The sequence below is a fragment of the Elephas maximus genome, chromosome 10, assembly GCF_024166365.1.
Source record: "Elephas maximus indicus isolate mEleMax1 chromosome 10, mEleMax1 primary haplotype, whole genome shotgun sequence".
Classification (NCBI taxonomy): domain Eukaryota; kingdom Metazoa; phylum Chordata; class Mammalia; order Proboscidea; family Elephantidae; genus Elephas; species Elephas maximus.
Window position 1 is genome coordinate 24,181,637 of NC_064828.1, and position 23,060 is coordinate 24,204,696.

A 23,060-nucleotide genomic window follows, 5' to 3' on the forward strand; every position below is an offset into this window, starting at 1 on the left:
CTCAAGCCTAAACTAAACGTGAGGTTACATAATGAGATAGTACCACAGATCTAGGCATGCAGAAAGGTCTGGCGCTGGCTCTGTGGATCTTCTACTATGTGAACTCTAAGCAACTGTGTAAAACGGCAAGGTGATCCTCAACTTTTGACAATTGTGTCACTCTGTAGTCAGGACCTACCCTTTCAACTCAAAAATTATATTTTTCTTCCTCACGCTCTTCAGGTAACTCCAGGTTCAGCCGGGCACATGAAGTTGATGGATGGAGGAAATCGTTCGGTGGTGTCTGAGTTTTTGTTGCTGGGACTTACCAGTTCTTGGAAGATGCAGATTTTTCTTTTTCTGTTTTTCACGATATTTTATGTAGCAGGTATGCTAGAGAACCTTCTCATTGTGCTCACAATCATCTCAGATCATCACTTACATTCCCCCATGTACTTTTTACTGGCAAATCTCTCCTTCACTGATACAGGTGTTTCCAGTATTGCAACCCCAAAAATGATTTATGACCTTTTCTGAAAATGTAAGGTTATCTCCTTGAAAGGTTGCATTACCCAGATGTTCTTCATTCACACAGTTTGGGGTACAGAGATGGCGCTTCTCACAGTGATGGCCTACGATCGATACATTGCCATCTGTAAGCCCCTCCACTACCTGACCGTTATGAGCCTGAGAATGTGCATTTTCCTTTTGGCTGTTGCTTGGACCATCGGCCTCACTCACTCTGTGGCCCAACTGGCTTTTGTTGTAAACTTACCCATTTGTGGCTCCAACAAAATGGACAGCTTTTATTGTGATTTTCATCGGTTCATCAAACTTGCTTGTACAGATGCATATAGACTAGAATTTTTGGTCACTGCCAACAGTGGTTTCATCTCCATGGGCACTTTCTTCATCTTGATTGTGTCCTACATCTTCGTACTGGCCACTGTTCGTAAACATTCTTCAGGTGGTTCATCCAAGGCTCTCTCCACTCTCTCAGCTCACATCACAGTGGTGGTCTTTTTCTTTGGTCCTTGCATTATTGTCTATGTGTGGCCATTCCCTACCCTGCCTATAGATAAATATTTAGCCATCTTTGATGCCCTTATCACTTCTTTTATGAATTCTATCATCTACACATTTAGAAATAAGGAGATGAAGGTGGCAATGAGGAGACTGTTTGGTAAAGTTTTAAGTCTCAGGAAGAGTTCTTTCATGCACAGACTAGGAAATTCAAGTTCTTCTTGACTATTCTTGGATATTAACCTCTTTAATTAAACTTTTCCCAAATCTTTTCAGTTTAACTCATGTTTTCAAGATCCACTGTGAAATCTTTCCTCAAGGACCCTGTTCTGACCTGGTCAGTTCTTCATGGGAAACACTTGCTGTAAGAACCCTGAAAATATTGAGGAGGAGTGAATCAAGTCTTGTAGTGTAGTGTCTTCCTTGTTTATTATTGAAGACTTTAGAGACGGCCAGAATCTCACATACTTGGCACATTTTTCACTAAAACAAAATGTTGGATGTCCTTCTCTTAGGCAGTGATTCTTAAAGACATATGTCCTATTATCTGCATATGCACCTATATTCATTTTTTTTTTATGTATACATCTGGAGGAATAAACAAAATGAAAATAATTACCTAGGTAACTTTGAGAATCTGAGGCTTTTAACGTCTGGATTTGCCCATCTACTTTCAAATTTAGTTAGTAGTAAGATTTTAGATTTAGTTAGAACTGGAAGGTGAAATTTGGGTTAAATCATAGAGAGACAATTCAAGAAACTTTAATATTACTAATTAATCAAATGTTTTGAGACCAGAAGTTCTAAATTCTTATACTGCTCAGTGTGCATGATAATTATTTTTTACCCCAATTGTTTCCTAAACAATAATCATTATTTTTATATAGCAGAGAAAATATGTGAAAATTAAAAGATTATAAAATGGATTGACTATTTCAGAGCTAAAAAGAACACTGGTTTATGAATAAATTAATAAAAATGCAAAAGATTTCTATTTCATGTGAACCAGGCTTAGAACTAAATAAATGTAGAAATTACAAAAGAAAATTTATTACAGAAGAGACATAAAGCTATAATGAAATATATTAAACTTTCCATGTGATAAGACATACATAAATTTATTAAAAAATGTACTATTCAGAAAGAGTATAAACAGCTATTCAAAGAGGATATCTCATTGTTCTCTCTGGGTTACCAAGTAAGTAGGAACAAATATGGCATGATCACATTATTCAAGTGTGGGCTAGGCAACCTATTACAAAGCTGGCCTACCATTCATGAGCACCCAAGTGACCAGGCATGATCCTTGTAATGGTAACAATAGACCCTTAGTAAAAGATTGGAAGAATAATGCTCAAGGCTGAAATTTATGCTTTTGACAAGTCTTTACCCTTTGTCCTGAAAAAAATGTGCCACTGAACCTCAGCTAAAAGATTAGAGGCCCTAAAGTTTGAGTTTTGTAGTTCTTGAATTTCTGCATGAAAAAATTTCATGCTAAGTGTTGCTTGCCTCTGAACTATCTTCCCAAATTTCTAACCCCAGTCCTGACTTCTTTATTTTATTTTATTTTATTTTATTTTATTTTATTTTATTTTATTTTATTTTATTTTATTTTATTTTATTTTATTTTATTTTATTTTATTTTATTTTATTTTATTTTATTTTATTTTATTGTGTTTTTGGTGAACGTTTACACAGCAAATTAGTTTCTCATTTAACAATTTGTATGCATGTTATTCAGTGGCATTGGTTACAGTTTTCACAATATATTAACATTCTCATTATTTCCATTGCAGTTGCTCTGTTTCCCTTAATCTAGCTTCCATGTGTCCCCTTTCCTTCTCATGTGTGGCCTAGGGAAAATGTTTACCACTTGGTTTCATCCAGGTGATTATTTAGAGAGGCACAGTACTCACGGGTGATATTATTTATTTTATGGGCTGATCTGTAACCTGGCTTTAAGGTGATCTCTGGGAGTGGTTTAAGTTCCAAGTTTAAAGGGCATCCCAGGGTGATAATCTCAGGGGCTCATCCAGTCTCTACTGATCCAGTAAGTCTGGCCTTTTTTTTTTTTTTTTAGGAATTTGAGTTTTGTTCTAAATTTTTCTCCCTTTCTATCCGAGACCATTTATTGAATCCCTGGTTGGAATGGTTGGTAGTGGTGGCCAGATACCATCTAGTTTTCCTGTTCTCAAGATAATTGAGGTCATTGTTTGTGTAGACTATCAGTTTTTCACACTAGTTTCTTCTTTGAGTCTTTTTTTCCCTTTTTCTCCGGATGAGTAGAGACTAATAGTTGTTTTAAATGTCAGCTCTCAAGCTTTTAAGACCTCAGATGCTACTAGGATGTAGAACATTTGTCTTAATGACTATATTGTACCAACTGACTGCCCCTCAAGACTGTAGTCCTAAGCCTTCAAACCCAGTAAATCAATCCCATGAGGTGTTTGGTTTTGTCTAGTAAGTATCTGTAACTGTGTCCCCTATGTGCTTTATTTTATATTTGAAACTATATTCAGCACACATAAACACATATATACATGTCTACAGTTACACCCATACATGCACTTCAATATATTCATATATGCTTTCCTGTACATATAAATGCATACACGTCTATCTATGTAACTACACATGTATTTCTTAGTTATTACTGTTGTTGAGAAATCATACATCCTCCAATGAATTTTTTTTACAATTTCCACACAAATTGTTCATTGACATTAGTTGCATTGATCACAATTTATCAGCAGCCTCTTTAATTGTGCCTGTACCCTTCTGTTTGTGCTCATACACTTGTCTTTTCTGTGGTGGTACTATTCACTACCTCCACCCTTGATGCCATTTTTTCCGTCACTAAAAGTAGCAAGTCTCTACATTCTAAAGCACACTTTCCTGTCCCTTCCTCTTCTCCCTGGTAACTACCAATGACCATTGGTTTCTCTATATTTATCTACTCTTGTCTTCTCATAAAAGAGGAATTATACAATATTTGTCCTTACTTGCTTAACTCATTCCGCTTAGCGTTATGTCCTAGGCATCAGTGAACTGAAATGGACTGGTATTGGCTATTTTGAATCAGACAACCGTATGGTCGAGTATGCCAGGAATAACAGCTTGAAGAGGAATGGCATTGCATTCATCGTCAAAAAGAACATTTCAAGGTCTATCCTAATCTATTTATATGATGTGATTGAAAATACCATGGCTTGGGTCAGGCGCACGTTAGTCTTTAAGGTGACATCTTTGCTTTCCACACTTTAAAGAGATCCCGAAGTGTTTCTTTCTGTGGTACATATGGTGGCTATGAGTCAGAACCGACTTGACGGCACCTAAAAAAAAATTCAGATGTTGATGGGCTCTTAAGTTTTTTCATATTTTTGCTATTATGAATAATGCTGCAGTGAACATGAGTGTTCATATGTCTATTCATGTGATGGGCCTTATTTCTCTAGGATTTATTCCTAGTAGTGGAATTGCTGGATAATATGGCATTTCTATTTCTATGTTTTTAAGGAGGCACCATATCATTTTCTAAAGTGGTTGCACTGTAAACTGACCCTGTGAATGTCATTACATTTCCATCAGTCCTTAAAGTAGCCAAGTCAGATATGGCCCACCTCACATGTGCAGAGGGTCAGATGAGACCATTAATTGACCTCAACAGACGACGCAGCAACAGGTGGAATGAATCAGGAGGAAAATCATCATTCAGACCCTATTCAAAAATGAGAAATGTGACAAGAACCAGCCACCTCCTATTTCCTGGCTGACTTCTGGAGTTTTCCCTCCCCAGTACACCTGTGTGGCTACCATGTTGCTGCCCAAATCACATATAAGCTCTGCCTTAAGAGGTAACCAAAAGATCAGCAGTTCAAATCCACCAGGTGCTCCTTGGAAACTATGGGGCAGTTCTACCCTGTCACATAGGGTTCCTGTGAGTCAAAATCCGCTTGATGACAACAGGTTTGGTATTTTGGTCTGGAACCCATAGCTTGGGGAGCTGGATCTGAGTAGCTTTCTCCGAGCTCTTTGCCCTGCATGTTGCAATAAAGTTACGTTCTCTTTCTCAAAGACCGGTGTCCGGACAATTGGCAAGTCTGAGTGCACTGGACAAGGACCCACCTTCCTGGGTTTGGTAACAGTACCAAGTTACATTCATCAATGCTTAAGAGTTCCAATCTCCCTGCAACTTCTTTAACATTTGTTATTTTCTATTATTTTTTTATTAGTGCCAGTAACGTCAGGGTAAGATAGTGTCTTAGTTATCTAGTGCTGCTATAATAGAGGTACCACAAAGGATGGCTTTAACAAGGAGAAATTTATTCTCTTACAGTCTAGGAGGCTAGAAGTCCAAATTCAGGGTGCCAGCTCTAGGAGAAGGTTTTCTCTTTCTGTCAGCCCTGGGGGAAGGTCCTTGTCATCAATCTTTCCCTTGTCTAGGAGTTTCTCAGTGCAGGGACCCCAGGTCCAAACAACTTGCTCTGCTCCTGGCACTATTTTCTTTGTGGCATGAGGTCCCCCTGTCTCTCTGTTGACTTACCTCTTTCATATCTCGAAAGAGATTGACTCAAGATACAACCTAAACTTGTAGAATGAGCTCTTCCTCATTAACATCATAGAGGTAGGATTTACAACATATAGGAAAATCACATCAGATGATAAAACCATGGACAATCACACAATACTGGGAATCATGGCCTAGGAAAGTTGACCACCTATTGGGAGACACAATTCAATCCATAACAGATGGTATCTTATTGTAGTTTTGATTTGCTTTTCTCTAATGGCTAATGATACAAGCATTTCCTCCTGCGTCTGTTTGCCACCTATTCTTCTTTGGTGAAGTGTCGGTTCATATCCTTGGCCCGTTTTTTAATTGGATTATTTGTCTTTTTGTTTTTGAGATGTTGAAGTGTTTTATAGATTTTAGAGATTAGACCCTTCTCACATATGTCATAGCCAATTTTTTTCCCCCAGTTTGTAGATTCTTTCTTTTTACTCTTTTGATGAAATCTTTTGATGAGCATACGTATTTAATTTTTAGGAGCTCTCAGTTATCTAGTTTTCTTCTGGTGTTTGTGTTCCTGTTAGCTATAGTTTGTATCAGTCCCTGGAGAAGGACATTATGCTTGGCAGAGTACAGGGTCACCGGAAAAGAGGAAGACCCTCAATGAGGTGGATTGACATACAGGCTGCAACAATGAGCTCAAGCATAACAACGATTATAAGGATGGCGCCGGACCAGGCAGTGTTTTGTTCCGTTGTGCATAGAGTCGCTATGAGTTGGAACTGACTTGACGGCACCTAACAACAACAACAACAACATAGTTTATATTGTATTTATGCCATGTATTAGGGCCCCTAGCATTGCCCCTATTTTTACTTCCATAATCTTTACTGTTTAAGGTTTTATATTTAGGTCTTTGATCCATTTTGAGTTAGTTTTTGTATATGGTGTGAGGTATGAGTCTGTTTCATTTTCTTACATGTGGACACTCAATTTTCCCAGCAGCATTTGTTGAAAAGCCTGTCTTTTTTGGTGCAGGGTGACTGCATTGGGCTGCAGGAGAAGATGGCAGACTTCACAGACAAATTATAGAAACAGAATATATAACCTGAAAGTAGACTGTGGACCTAAATATCCAGGAGTTCCTCCATCAGTTAGATTTGTAACAACGATAACAAAAATTAATGTGAATGGAATAAATAATTCCAGTGGAACGGTGGATGCACAGAGCATATCAGCATTAGCAAAATGGCAAAATTCATATAGCATTAAAGTTGTACTTCAAGAGCTAAGATAACTAATGATGTCCAAAGAAAAATACGAAGTTTCCACAGCCACCAGAAGGACAAACGTACAACAATTAATTTTAGTGGATCTCAAACTTGTCTTAAATCAGCAACCTTCCGCTCATGTTAATGTCTTGATTAAGTATCACAAAATACCCACAAATAAAGTCAAGGAATTCCAGCTGGTAAACATGACCTGGATATTTGTAAGAATACACTTAATATATGTACATCCATTACATTTTCAGGTCACAGATGGAAAAAATGCAGCACTTTTCTCTTATCAAGTCACAGTCATTTAAGCATAAATCTTGAGTACTCAAAGTAGAATTCAGGTATACAGGATGAAAGCTTCCTGGAGAAGTGTCAGATTGCTCTGGAAGGGTGTATGTTTCTGAAAACCAGTCTCCAGGAGGAAATCATCAACAGAATGCTTACACATCTTGCTTCATGAAAGATCTGCGGTCTCAAAAGCTTGACTCCATCCACTTCATTAAAGTTGATTCTACTTCGAGGAGGCAGCTCTTCCTCAGTCATCTTTTGAGTGCCTTCCAATCTGGGGAGCTCATCTTCTGGCACTATATCAGACAATGTTCCACTGCTATTCATAAGGTTTTCACTGGTTAATACTTTTCAGAAGTAGACTACCGGTTCCTTCTTCCTAGTCTGTCTTAGCCTGGAAGCTCAGCTGAAACCTGTCTGCCATGGGTGACCCTGCTGGTATCTGAGTACCGGTGTCATAGCTTCCAGCATTGCAGCAACATGCAAGCCCCCACAGTACGACAAACTGAAGATATGTAGGCAACGAATGGATAAACAAATTATGGTACATACACACGATGTAATACGATGCAATGATAAAGAACAATGATGAATCTGTAAAACATCTCATGTCATGGATAAATCTGCAAGGCATTGTGCTGAGTGAAGTAAATCTAGCACAAAAGGACAAATATTGTATGAAACCACTACTATAAAAACTGAAGAAAATGTTTACACACAGGAAAAAAAAATCAAGGATTCTGTGTTCCCTGTTTGGGGTGTTACCCAGTCCATCACGTCTGCTCTGGGCAAGTGGTACCTATGTTAGCTAGTAGGATCTCTTAGTTTCTGCTCTGACCCCATCCCTCCTCTCCTTTGCCCTGGTCTCACCCCAATTCTCCACTTCCTCAGCTGCAGTCTGGAGTTCCAATCTCTGTATATGCTTTTTTTTTTTTTTTTTTTCCGTTGTTTAGTGAATTGGTTGCTGGGGGAGTAGATGAAGGTGTCCACTCACTTTGCCATCTTGCTCCACCTTTCCCCACTCCTGACTTATTTCTTAAGTTCTAAACAACTAACACTTGAAAGAAAAATTCCGTGGGTACCTTTTATTAGACTTGTCTACTTCCTCTAGAAATCTGGCTCTGCTGTATTTCTTCCTAAATTGGCAATGCCATTGTCATTTAAGCTAGACTCCTGGGAGATGTTTAGATTCTTTTGTCATCCAGTAGAATCTTGTCTATTTTATGTTTTAATATTATATATATTTGTCCCCCGCTTTCCCTTTCTTTTTTTTTTTCCTTTCAGTATCATTTCTTTATTCCACGCTTTCATTCCTCACCTCCTAACTGATTTCTTGGCATTGAGCCTTCCTCCCACTCCAGTGCTTCCCGCATGGAGTCACCAAAGATATTTCATATAATGTGAGTCTGATAATGTGGCTGCCCTTAGTAAATCCCTTGACTGGGTCCTAGGTGCCTGGAAAGCATCAAGTCTGAACTAATTTGTATCTGTGTCTGTGATCTGGCACTTGCTTGTCTCTTCTACTTCTACTCCTTTGAACTTCATGCTCCATGTTCCAATTTAACCTAATTTATCTCTTGGTCAGTGGCCATGAACTGGCATTCTTGTAGGCTGATACCAGTCTGCAGATGAGCTTTACTTGGCTGACAAAGAATTTTTAAGGACATTAATCTCAACACTGTTAGGTGTGATTGCCTTTTCCTTCCTGAAGACAGAGTCTTCATCTTTGCTTAGTTAAACCTAACAAATAGTCAAAATATTTTATTATTATAATGCTAAAATTTACTGAGAACTTGCTATGGGTTGGCACTGTATTAAATACTTATGTTTCAGATTATCCTCAGAAAAATCTTGTCAAATAGGTATTATCATTTTGACATTACAGATGAGAAAAACAGGCTCAGGGAGGTTGAGTAAATTTTCCAAGACCACACAGCTAATAAGGGTGGAGCTGGAATTCAAACTGGGCTCAATTGACTCCCAAGCCCTTGCTTGGTGTCACCCTGCTGTAATATTCTCTTACCTGTATTATTGCATGTTTTGTCCTGAATTGTCACTATTTACATGCTGCAGAAAGCAACAAAAGAAGATGGAAAGAATACATAGTCACCATACCAAAAAGAATTTGTCAACTTTCAACCGTTTCAGGAGGTAGCATATGGTCAAGAACTGATGGTATTGAAGGAAGAAATCCAAGCTTCACTGAGGGTACTGGCAAAAGAAAAGGCTCCAGGAACTGATGGAATACCAATTGAGATGTTTCAACCAATGAATGCAGCACTGGAAGCACTCACTCATCTATTCCCAAAAATTTGGAAGACAGCTACCTGGCCAAAGTACTGGAAGAGATCCATATATTTGCCCATTCTAAAGAAAGGTGATCCAACAAAATGCAGAAGTTATCAAACTATATCGTTAACATCACACACAAGTAAAATTTTGATGGAGATCATTCAAAAGCGGTTGCAGCAGTACATTGACAGGGATCTGCCAGAAATTCAAGCCAGATTCAGAAGAGAACGTGGAACGAAGGATGTAATTGTGGACATCAAATGGATCTTGGCTGAAAGCAAATAATAGCAGAAAGATGTTTACCTGTGTTTTATTGACTATGCAAAGGCATTCAACTATGTAAATCATAATGGATTATGGATAACATTGTGAAGAATGGGAATTCCAGAACACTTAATTGTGATCATGAGGAACCTGTACATAGACCAAGAGACAGTCATTCAGACAGAACAAGAGGATACTTCATGGTTTAAAATCAGGAAAGATTTGTGTCAGGGTTGTATCTTTTCACCATACTTATTCAATTTGTATGCTGAGCAAATAATTCGAGAAGCTGGACTATATGAAGAACAGGGCATCAGGATTGGAGGAAGACACATTAAAACCTGTGATATGCAGATGATACAACCTTGTTTTCAGAAAGTGATGAGGACTTGAGGCACTTACTGATGAAGATCAAAGACTACACCCTTCAATATGGATTACACCTATACATGAAGAAAACAAAAATCCTCACACCTGAACCAATAAGCAACATCATGATAAATGGAGAAAAGATTGAAGTTGTCAAGGATTTCATTTTACTTAGATCTATAATCAACACCCATGGAAGCTGCAGTCAAGAAATCAAAAGATGTATTGCATTGGGCAAATCTGCTGCAAAGGACCTCTTTAAAGTATTGAAAAGCAACGATGTCACCTTGAAGACTAAGGTGCGTCTGACCCAAGCCATGGTATTTCCAATTACATCATATGCACACAAAAGCTGGACAATGAATAAAGAAGACCGAAGAAGAATTGACGCCTTTGAATTGTGGTGTTGGCAAGCAATATTGAATATACCACGGACTGCCAAAAGAATGAACAAATCTGTCTTGGAAGAAGTACAATTAGAATGTTCCTAAGAAGCAACCATGGTGAGACTTCATTTCGTGTACTTTGGACATGTTGCCAGGAAAGACCATTCCCTGTAGTAGACGTCCCTGGAGAAGGACATCGTGCTTGTTAAAGTAGAGGATAAGCGAAGGAGGAAGACCCTCAATGAGATGGATTGACACAGTGGCTGCAACGATGGGCTCAGACATAGCAAGTATTGTAAGAATGGTCTAGAACCTGGCAGTGTTTCATTCTGTTGTACATAGTGTCATTGTGACTCAGAATGAACTCAATGGCACCTAACAACAACAACTTCCTTCCTATCTCTGAGGGTAATGACCATATCTTTCATCTTTGCCATCAATGCCAAGTACGTTTTCTGAAATTTTTATTGTGTTAGTTGTGGTGGGGCTGATTCCAACTCATGACGACCCCACATGTGCAGAGTAGACCAGCTCCACAGGGTTCTCAAGGCTGTGACCTTTCAGAAGTAGGTTGCCATGCCAGTCTTCTGAGGTGCTTCTGGGTGGGTTTGAACCAGCTAGTAGTTGAACACTTAACCATTTGTGCTCCCAGAGACTCCTTTGTTGTTGTTGTTAGGTGTCATCTAGTCAGTCCTGACTCATAGCGATGCTGTGTACAACAGAAGTAAATGCTGCCTGATCCTATGCTGTTTTCACAATTATTGCTATGCTTAAGCCCATTATTGCAGCAACTGTGTCAATCCATCTTGTTGAGGGCCTTCCTCTTTTTCACTGACCCTCTAGTATACCAAACGAGATGTCCTTCGTCTTAACTGTAGAATAGCTAAAGAGAGTGGAAGAAATGATGAAGTAAATGAACTGAGCAGAAAATATCAAAGGGCTGCTCTAGAAAACAAAGTAAAGTGTTATAATGAAATATGGAAACACTTGGAATTAGAGATCCAAAAGGGAAGAAATACTTTGTATTTCTCAAGCAGAAAGAACTGAAGACAAAATTGAATCCTCAGCTTCCAGTACTGAAAGATTCCCTGGGCAAAGTATTGAATAACACACAAAGCATCAAAAGAAGATAGAATGAATACAGGTCAGTGTACCAAAAAGAACTGGTGGGTGTTCAACCATTTCATGAGGCAGCATATGATCAAGACCCCATGGTGCGGAAGGAAGAAGTCCAAGCTACACTGAAGGCATTGGTGAAAAACAAGTCTCCAGAAATTGACAGAATACCAGTTGAGATGTTTCAACAGATGGATGCAACGTCAGAAGTGCTCACTTGTCTATGCCAAGAAATTTGGAAGAAACCTACCTGACCAACTGACTGGAAGATATCCATATATGTGTCCATTCCAAAGAAAAGTAATCAAATGGAATGTGGAAATTATCAAACAATATCATTAAAATCACACACAAGTAAATTTTTGCTGAAAAAATTTAAATATGATTACAGAGACTCCTAAAAAAAAAAACCTGACCAACTGACTGGAAGATATCCATATATGTGTCCATTCCAAAGAAAAGTAATCAAATGGAATGTGGAAATTATCAAACAATATCATTAAAATCACACACAAGTAAATTTTTGCTGAAAAAATTTAAATATGATTACAGAGACTCCTACTAAGTGCTTAATAAATGCTAACTAGTACTATGATCTCTATGTTCATTTTCTCTATTTTTGGCTATCCTTTGAGAAAATGACTGAAATTCCTGCATGATGTCAATGTTGTCTGTCCTCGACAGCCATTTTAGGGGTTTTAGAATTCCTCAGGTGGCCACCAGATTTGCATTCCTATGAGAATTCTGCTTCTCTAGGGTGCCTCATTTGGTTATTATACACTTGGTGGCATGATAGCAGATATATCGGCAAGGAACCTAGATTTTACCCTTGCTTTGCCAAAAACTATTTCTGTGACTGTTGGTGTCTTCCTTTTGTGGGTGAAGAGTGTGCACTCTCTGGAATTAGTCTGCCTGAGTTTAGAACTTAGCTGTGAGGTTTTGGGAAAAATGTTTAAACTTTCTTTGTCTTACTGTACACATCTGTAAAGTGAATATAATAAGAGTATCTACCATATAGAGTTGGAATCCTCACATTTCTTTTGTAGGGTTGATAAAATCTTGGTGTTTGTCATAACTTGGTATTGTATTTTGGTGAAACATGTAAACTGATATCTCTGGCACAAATGTGAATCTTATAGGCTTCCGGTACATGTTATAGCAAAGCAGGGATCATTTTTAAAACATCATAAATATTTACACTACCACTGACTCTGGAAGACTAACAAAGAAAACTAGCTTTACTGCTTACTGTGCAATATTGCAACACCGTGGATGTTGGGTGAGTGGGCTGCTAATCTAGGAGGGTGTTTGGTATGCTTCTTAGTGGAGAAGGGTTTGGGTAAACCTGTTACTTTGGGCTGAGCTTGAGCTAACATCCACATTGATGCCACTGGCAGACATCATGAGGTCAATTATGTCATCTAAGAATCTGTAAAATTCTGTTTTTGCTACTTTGCTCTGTGACTTGAGGAACATCATGATTCTTGGAGGAAAAGGAATTTCAAGATTGCTAACACTTTTCAATCCTAAGAGCCTGAGTTTATGGTTTTATGACAAAATTTCTCAAGATATTTATATAGACAAGGCTGTAAACTGCAAATTGGATAATAAAATTCAGTAGAGACCCACTGGTGTATCTCAGAGGGATTTTGCTTTTTTTTTTGGAGGATTTTTATTTTTTTGTGGCATTTTTTTCTGATTATGAAACAAGACAAATATATTGACAAAAATTAGAAAAATATACAGAAAAATTGGGGTATATCTGAACAATATTTTTATCAAGGACCAGCGGCAAAAAGGAATGTGCAAAGCTCTCAACTTGAGGAAGAATAAAATCAGAAATACACATTTCCTCTTTAAAGATGGTTAACAGCTCTAGCAAGACCAAAAGCTAAAGAAAAGTTTTAGAGCAAATATATTTCATCCACTTTGTGATGTAGTGGACACTGTTATTAACAGCTAAAATAGTTTTTTTTTGGAAGATGAAAATACTGCTGGCTTTATTAGACTTAGCATTTTACTTTTATGTTACCCACCCAGTGCCCTCAAGTTGATTCTGGATGAACATTAAATACTAGTTATTTTTAACGATTTAAAAAATTGCTCAGATTATTATATAAATCATAAAATAATGGTTAGTGTAAATATTTATATTGTTTTAAAACTGAAATTGATTTTTATTAAAATTACATTGTAATCCAAACCATATAGCAACTTGAGAAATTAAGAGCATCTTAGCTATTATCTTTGTAAACAGAACAAGGTAGCTAGATCAGGGCAGCTAGAACCCCATTATACTGAGAGCTGGCCAGACTACACGTATAACATCATGTCAAAGATGAACATAGACAAATCATTCTTTAAGAAAATTTATTTGCACCTCTGGAGCAGAAATAGGTAAATGGGGTACATTTGTGCAAACAATACTTTTATGAAATGAATCCTCATACCACATTCTTTTCAATACAAGTTTGTTGCTACCATATCACTCCTGGATTTTCAAAATCCAGCCAGCATGGATACTGCTGCTATATTGTTTTGGCCTTCATAGCTGCCTCCTTTCTCAGATGAACTTTCTTTTCTAAGTTCAGTCTTGTTAAATTTTTTTTTTTTTTTGACTGCCTTCTTACTTTCAATAACCATAAAGATCCATCTTGCCACTGTCAGGGCGATCATTATATAGCTCATATTCAGCCAGATCTCCCCCATGTATCTCTCAGTTTGTCGTACTGTGGGAGCTTGTGTGTTGCTGTGATGCTGGAAGCTATGCCACCAGTATTCAGACACCAGCAGAGTCACCCATGGAGGACAGGTTTCAGCTGAGCTTCCAGACTAAGACAGACTAGGAAGAAGGACCCAGCAGTCTACTTCTGAAAAGCATTAGCCAGTGAAAACCTTATGAATAGCAGCGGAACATTGTCTGATATAGTGCTGGAACATAAGCCCCCCAGGTTGGAAGGCACTCAAAAGATGACTGCGGAGGAGCTGCCTCCTCAAAGTAGAGCTGACCTTAATGATGTGGATGGAGTAAAGCTTCCAGGACCTTCATTTGCTGATGTGGAGTGACTCAAAATGAGAACAAACAGCTTCAAGCGTCCATTAATAATCGGAACCTGGAATGTACAAACTATGAATCTAGGAAAATTGGAAATGGTCAAAAATGAAATGGAATGAATAAACATCAATACCCTAGGCATCAGTGAGCTGAAATGGACTGGTATTGGCCATTTTGAATCTGACAATCATATCGTTTACTATGCTGGGAGTGACAACATGAAGAGGAATGGTGTTGCATTCATCGTCAAAAAGAACATTTCAAAATCTATCCTAAAGTACAACGCTGTCAGTGATAGGATAATATCCATACACCTACAAGGAAGACCAGTTAATACGACTATTGTTCAAATTTACACACCAACCACTAGGGCCAAAGAAGAAGAAATAGAAGATTTTTATCAGCTGCTACAGTCTGAAATTGATTGAACATGCAATCAAGATGTATTGATAATTACTAGTGATTGGAATGTGAAAGATAGAAACAAAGAAGGAACAGTATTTGGAAAATATGGCCTTGGTGATAGAAACAATGCCGGGGAGCGAATGATAGAATTTCACAAGACAAACGACTTCTTCATTGCAAATACCTTCTTTCACCAGCATAAATGGTGACTATACACATGGACCTGGCCAGATGGAACACGCAAAAAACAAATTGACTACATCTGTGGAAAGAGATGATGGAAAATCTCAATAGCATCAATTAGAACAAGGCCAGGGGCTGACTGTGGAAGAGACCATCAATTGCTCATATGCAAGTCCAAGATGAAACTGAAGAAAATCAGAGCAAGTCCATGAGAGCCAAAATATGACCTTGAGTATATCCCCCCTGAATTTAGAGACCATCTCAAGAATAGATTTGATGCATTGAACACTAGTGACCGCAGACCAGATGAGTTGTGGAATGACATCAAGGACATCATCTATGAAGAAAGGAAGAGGTCACTGAAAAGAGAGGAAAGAAAGAAAAGACCAAGGTGTATGTCAGAGGAGACTCTGAAACTTGCTCTTAAGTGTCAAGCAGCTAAAGCAAAAGGAAGAATTGATGAAGTAAAAGAACTGAACAGAAGATTTCAAAGGGCCTCTGGAGAAGATGAAGTAAAGTATTATGATGACATGTGCAAAGACCTGGAGATGGAAAACCAAAAGGCAAGAACATGCTCAGTGTTTCTCAAGCTGAAAGAACTGAAGGAAAAAATTCAAGCCACGAGTTGCAATAGTGAAGGATTCCATGGGGAAAATATTAAATGACGCAGGAAGCATCAAAAGAAGATGGAAGGAATACACAGAGTCATTATACCAAAAAGGATTAGTTGATATTTGACCATTTCAAGAGGTGGCATTTGATCAGGAACCGATGGTACTGAAGGAAGAAGTCCAAGCTGCTCTGAAGGCATTGGCGGAAAACCAGGCTCCAGGAACTGATGGAATATCAATTGAGATGTTTCAACGAACAGATGCAGCGCTGGAGGTGCTCACTCGTCTATGCCAAGAAATATGGAAGACAGCTTCCTGGCCAACTGACTGGGAGAGATCCATATTTATGCCTATTCCCAAGAAAGGCGATCCAAACAATGTGGAAATTATAGAACAATATCGTTAATATCACAGGCAAGCAAAATTTTGCTGAAGATCATTCAAAAATGGTTGCAGCAGTATATTAACAGGGAACTGCCAGAAATTCAGGCTGGATTCAGAAGAGGATGTGGAACCAGGGCTATCATTGCTGATGTCAGATGGATTCTGGCTGAAAGCAGAGAATATCAGAAGGATGTTTACCTGTGTTTTATTGACTATACAGACATTCGACTGTGTGGATCATAACAAACTACGGATAACACTGCAAAGAATGGGAATTCCAGAACACTTAATTGTGCCCATGAGGAACCTTTACATGGATCAAGAGGCAGTTGTTCAGACAGAACAAGAGGATACTGATTGGTTTAAAGTCAGGAAAGGTGTGCATCCGGGTTGTATTCTTTCACCATACCTATTTAATCTGTATGCTGAACAAATAGTATGAGAAGCTGGACTATATGAAGAAGAATGGGGCATCAGGATTGCAGGAAGACTTATTAACAACCTGCATTATGCAGATGACACAACCTTGCTTGCTGAAAGTGAAGAGGACTTGAAGCACTTACTAATGAAGATCAAAGACCGCAGCCTTCATTATGGATTACACCTCGACATAAAGAAAACAAAAATCCTCAAAACTGGGCCAATGAGCAACATCATGATAAATGGAGAAAAGATTGAAGTTGTCAAGGATTTCATTTTACTTGGATCCACAATGAACAACCATGGAAGCAGCAGTCAAGAAATCAAAAGACACAGTGCATAGGGCAAATCTGCTGCAAAGGACCTCTTCAAAGTGTTGAAGAGCAAACATGTCACCCTGAAGACTAAGGTGTGCCTGACCCAAGCCATGGTATTTTCAATCCCATCATATGCATGAGAGAGCTGGATAATGAATAAGGAAGACCGAAGAAGAGTTGACGCCTTTAAATTGTGGTGTTGGTGATGAATATTGAATATACCATGGACTGTCAAAAGAAAGAACAAATCTGTCTTGGAAGAAGTGCGGCCAGAATGCTGCTTAGAGGCAGGGATGGCGAGACTGCGTCTTACATGCTTTGGACATGTTGTCAGGAGGGATGAGTCCCTGGAGAAGGACATCATGCTTGGTAGAGTACAGGGTCAGCGGAATACAGGAAGGCCCTCAACAAGGTGGATTGACACAGTGACTGCAACAATGAGCTCAAGCATAACAACGATTGTAAGGATGGCGCAGGAACAGGCAGTGTTTCGTTCCGTTGTGCATAGGGTCGCTATGAGTCCAAACCGACTCGAGAGCACCTAACAACAACAAAAACAAAAGCCAGATCTTGTGCTTTGTAGCACTGAGCATGTTAAACGAGGCAGTCTCTGGGATTTTGTCTTCCTTTCTTTTTACTTTTTATAATTATTGTGTTTTAGGTGAAAGTTCACAGCGCAAATTAGTTTCTCATTCAAAAATTTATACACAGATTGTTTTGTAACACTGTGTTAGCACCCTCCCCCTTCCCCTTTTCACCCCAGGTTTTCTGTGTCCATTCGTTCAGTTTTCCATTGTGTGTATGTCCCTTCCTGCCTTTTCATCTTTGTTTTTGATTGGTCTCGTATACTTGATGGAGCTAAAAGCATGTTTCTCACGTGTGTTAAAGTTTGTTTTTTAGGCCTGTATAATCTTTGGCTGAAAGATGGACTTTGGGATTGGTTTCAGTTCTAAATTAACAGGGTGTACGGGAGCCATAGTCTCAGGGGTTCCTCCAATCTCTGTTAGACTGGTAATCTGGTCTTTTTTTGTGAATTTGAATTTTGTTCTGCATTTTTCTCCTGCTCTGTCTGGAACTCTTTTCTGTGATCCCTGTTAGAGTGGTTGGTGATAGTAGCTGGGCACACTCTAGTTCTTCTGGGATCAGGCTGGTGGAGGCTATGGTTCATGTGGTCCATTAGTCCTTCAGGCTAATATTTTTCTGTGTCTTTGGTTTTCTTCATTGTCCTTTGCTCCTTACTGAATGGGACCAGTAGATGTATCTTAGATGGCTGCTCAAAAGCTTTTAAGGCCCCAGATGCTACTCATCAAAGTAGGATGGAGAATACTTTCTTTTTGAAGTAGTTTGTGCCAATTGACCTAGACGTTCCCTGAGACCATGGTTCCTAGCCCTCAGCCCCAGTGACTAGGTCCCTCAAGGTGTTTGGATATGTCTAGGAAGCTTCTATGATTTTGTCTTGGTCATGTTGTATGACTTCCCCTATATTTTGTGTTGTCTTTCCGCTCACCAAAATCAACAATTGTTTACTATCTAGTTAGGGATTTCCCCTTTGCATCCTTCCCTTCCATCATAAAAATCAAAGATTGTTTCTTTTCTGCATGTAAACCTTTTCTTGGGTTTTTATAATAGTGTCTCATACAATATTTGTCTTTTTAGGATTGACTTATTTTACTTAGCATAATGTCCCCCAAATTCATCCATGTTGTGAGATGTTTCAAAGATTCATCATTGTTCTTTATTTTTGCATAGTATTCCATCGTGTGTATGTACTGTAATTGATCTAATAGTTTGTTGATGGGCACTTAGGTTGTTTCATCTTTTTGCTATTGTGAATAATGCTGCAATGAACATGGGTGTGCATATGTCTATTTGTGTGACAGCTCTTATTTTTTTAGGATTTTTCCTAGGAGTGGGGTTGCTGCTGGGTCCTATGGTATTTCTATTTCTAGCTTTTTAAGGAGGCGCCATATTGTTTTCTATAGTGGTTGTACCATTTTCTGTTTTCATGTTCAAATTGTAGGGCTAATGTTTTGAATTTTGGCTTGTTCTTTTTTTTAATGTGTGTTTTCATTGGTATAAATTTGCCTCTGAGCACTACATTCTCTATGTCCCAGAAGTTTTGGTGTTATGTGTTTTCATTCTCATTTGATTCTAGGAATTTTTTGATTCCCTCTTTGATTTCTTCTATTAGCCAGTTGTTTTTAAGCAAGATGTTATTCAGTTTCCATGTATTTGATTTTTTTTCCCATAATCTTCCTGTTATTGATTTCTACTTTTATGGTGCTGTGGTCAGAGAAAATTCTTTGTATTATTTTGATATTTTGGATTTTATTGCGGGTTTCTTTGTGGCCTAAAATGTGGTCTATTCTGGAGAATGTTCCATGTGCATTGGAAAAGAATGTATACTTTGCTGCTGTTGGGTGGAGTGTTCTATATATATCCACGAGGTCAAGTTGATTGATTGTGGCCTTTAGATCTTCTGTATCTTTGTTGTGTTTCTTTCTTGATGTTCTGTCCTTTACAGAGAGTGGTGTGTTAAAGTCTCCTACTATCATTGTGGAGCTATTTCTATCTTCAGTGCTGTTAGATTTTGTTTAGGTATTTTGAAGCCCTGTTGTTGGGTGCATAGATATTTATTAAGGTCATGTCTTCTTGGTGAATTTTGCATTTAATCATTAAATAATGTCTTTCCTAGTCTTTTGTGGTTGATTTTGCCTAAAGTCTATTTTATCTGAGATTAGTATTGCCGCTCCTACCCTTTTTTGGTTGCAGTGTTTTTAACTTAATATCTGTGATGAGTATTTTTTCTACTATTTCTTTTTATTTCTTCTGTTTATTGGTTTGTGTGCATCCTAGAACCTAGCAAGGGCCAGCACACAGGAGAATTTCAATACATTTTTATTGAACTAAAAACCATGTATATAGTGGAGAATTGAAAGAAATGTTTTCTATACAACTTTGTTGCATCGAATGATTTTATTCAGGTAATTAAGTCATAGAGCAATCTGATTTTTAATAATCACCTTCTATGTGTTTCAAAAACTATCTGTTTAAAAAATTTTTTTTTTTTTTTTTTTTATGTGTTTCAAAAACTATCTGTTTAGGCTTCACTACGAACACGTGGATTAGGGAGAACATTCCTGGAGGAAGGAACAGCAAGTGTTTATACCAGGAGTCAAGACACATTTTTTTTGTGTGTGTGTCCCTGTGTGTGTGTGTGTCATGCTGGTCATGGTAAGTTGAACTTTACCTTTCCAGTGAGGGATTTCAGGCAGTAGAGTAGAATTTCTAAGCTATCACCTGAGATTTCTTTCTCCAATATCTCCAAAGCTGCTTATTTCTGACTGTGAAGTTCTGATGCAAAACCTTATTTATTCCCATTTGGATTATTTGGTTATCTAATTATTCTTACCACCTCTATAATAAAAAAAACCTCTGTAATAAATAGTAAAAAATAATATGATTGAATTATATTTACTTTTCTAAATTGTCTTTTTCTTTTTACTAAGCCATGTATGCAAAAATGAGTCCTATATCTAATGCTATTCCTAAATGCTTATTTGCTCTTCTTTTGGTATTCTCTGTCTGTCCTAAATCAATGAGAGTATTACAGTTAAATATAACCTAAAAGTTTTGGAACTGGAAGGCACTATGAGAATCATTTCAATGGCCTACTCATTTTACAGATGGAGAAATAAGACCATAGGTCTATAAAGTGAGTTACCCAGAGCTATAGAGTAAGTTACTGACTAACCTGGAGTAGAATTTGCCTTCTGAATCCTAATCTGTTACCAATTCCAGCACACTACCCCTGTTTCTGAGTAGGTAAATTGTGGATCATGTTATAGAAGCTATAGCTGAATAATTCCATAAGGATCATGAATATACTAGTTTTGATTACAGAGCAGAAAAATAGCTTTATAAAAATTAAAACAAACATACAACTACCCACACAAATCCTGAGGATTTCTATGTAATTTTGTTTTACCTCCCAAGGACTTTTGATAGAGTTGATTTTTATATAAATATAAGAAAGTTTATACGTTCTTTCGAGATCCCTTTTTAATCTATTTCATAAATAAATATTTCATTTTAGTGAAGCAAATAGTGCTTCCTTAGGAAAAATTTTCATCTCTTTTTTCTCTTTTTGTGATTCATTATGAGCTTCCTTTGTTGGTTTGCCAGATTCCAGGTTACAATTCCCTTGGATAAATTAACTCACATTGATGACCCCAAGTCTCTGCAGTATCATTTGGTCAGTACTCTCCTGAGTGCTAATTATAACCTATATAATTCTATAACCATATCTCCTACAACTTTAGTATTTTTACAGCTGTGCATGAGGTAGTGATAGTTCTAACCAAAGGAAGGTCGAATGTGATTAACTCTTTGGAAACAGTCACACTGTAGATCTTTAAATAAGCGAGTAGGTGGTAAATATAGGAATAAACCAAAACTCTGCTGCGTCGAGTTAATTCCTACTTATAGTGACCTGATAGGAGAGAGCTGAATTGCCCCATAGAGTTTCCAAGGAGCACCTGATAGATTAAAACTGCCTACTTTTGGTTAACAGCCATAGCTCTTAACTTGTTTTGGTTTAATGATATACAATATTGAGATCCCTAAGGTCGGGTATCGCTATGAGTCGGAATGGACTGGACGGCAATGGGTTTGTTTTTTTTTTTTCCTTAGGGTCCAGTATTGAATAGACGCTTCTGGTGGCAGGATAGTTCTGTGTAGAAATCAATTAAATGTTGCTCTCTACGGTAGAGGCAATGTCAGCTGAATTTAATGTGCAAGAATACAAATGAGAAGAAGGGCCTGCAGTCAGAAACTGAATTTGCCCCCCCTTTTTTTAAACCATTGCTATCCAAGGTTGTATCCAAGATAAGGAATTAGAATGGTTAAGAGGCAGAGTTATAAGTGGGGATAACATCTGAGTTGGTTTAGTTGTAGAGTTTATTTCATTTTTTTTACCTGAAGACAGAGCACCTTGGTTTCTCCGTTAGAGAATAGTAAGAGCTGAGTCTCTTCTACTCGAAGCTAAAGGATTTCAGGTGATCAAGACAATGGCAGCCTGGGAACTCAATCAGGATGGTCACTGCAGGTATTATATGAATTTTCCTTCTACCTTGGTTGTTTAAACATCCAAGATGAATTATGGATGCATCTGCTGCAGCTTAAGAAACCCAGATGCCTGTGAACATTTGAGGACAAAGCTGCCTTCTCTCTTACTAGATCTGTCTATGGTGATGACAGTAGAACATGGGAATCCATAAAAGAGCTAAGTTTGTGTGTATCACGCAGTCAGAAAGTCATGAGAAAAAAGCAATCTTCCCTACATTAAGAGGTAGACCTGAGTAGCGATAGCTCTACTACTTACTAGTCTAGCTTGTGACCTTGAGTAATTTACTTCCTCTCTCAGTCTCAATTTAGCCAACCGTAAAAAGAAGGTAGTAAAACCAACTTCTCAGTGTGTTTATAAATATCAAACAAGATGGTACAGATAAAGGAGCTATCATGCTATACTGCACGTGGTAGCTACATTTTTTGCTTTATCTTTGGTATTATCAATATTTCTAGACATAGCTCACTGACCACTACTCCAGACTGATTATGTCTCAGTAGTTCTTTGAGCTGAGACATGAAGCTGTCTGTTCAAATAAATTATATCCATCTTTTAAATTATATCAAAGGTCCTACTTTTTTTCTGAAGACAGCCCAGATCGCCCTGGCTCATGAGTATCTTTTCTGCCTCAAAAATCCTACACTTATTTGACATTCTTTATATAGTACCTTTTTAATTATTTAGCTTTTTTCATATTAAAATGTAAGAGACGTAATGGTAGTAAATAGTATAATATTTCAACAAGTCCTATGATCCTAGTTGATACTTCAGCAAGTCCTGAAACAATGCATTGTGCATGGTAAGCACTCAATAAATGTTTGTTGATTGATTAAAGATGGTTATGGCAAAGGGCAAAAGAAATGAAACAACGAATTTACATTTATACGCTAATTGAATGATTTAAGTAGTACAAAAGGAATTAGTGAAGAGAGAGATTAATGTAAAGGAGGGCTTTCATAGGGATACGGAATTTATAACCAATGACAGATTAGGGAAAAGAAGGTGAATGTGATAGGAACCCAATGTAGAGAATACCGTCATTATGGTGAG

At 37.9% G+C, this 23,060-nt stretch overlaps 1 protein-coding gene and 1 pseudogene across 1 annotated transcript; both read left to right on the top strand.

Moving 5' to 3' along the window:
• Positions 1 to 255: 255 nt before the first annotated feature.
• Positions 256 to 1,227, top strand: LOC126084419 (olfactory receptor 4F3/4F16/4F29-like; annotated as a pseudogene).
• A 3,386-nt stretch (positions 1,228 to 4,613) lies between these two features.
• LOC126084420 (ubiquitin-conjugating enzyme E2 variant 2-like) lies at positions 4,614 to 6,876 on the top strand. The gene is given in 3 exon segments (XM_049899004.1): positions 4,614 to 4,684; positions 6,551 to 6,827; positions 6,829 to 6,876. Coding segments are annotated over 3 exon segments (396 nt in total).
• Positions 6,877 to 23,060: the final 16,184 nt, after the last annotated feature.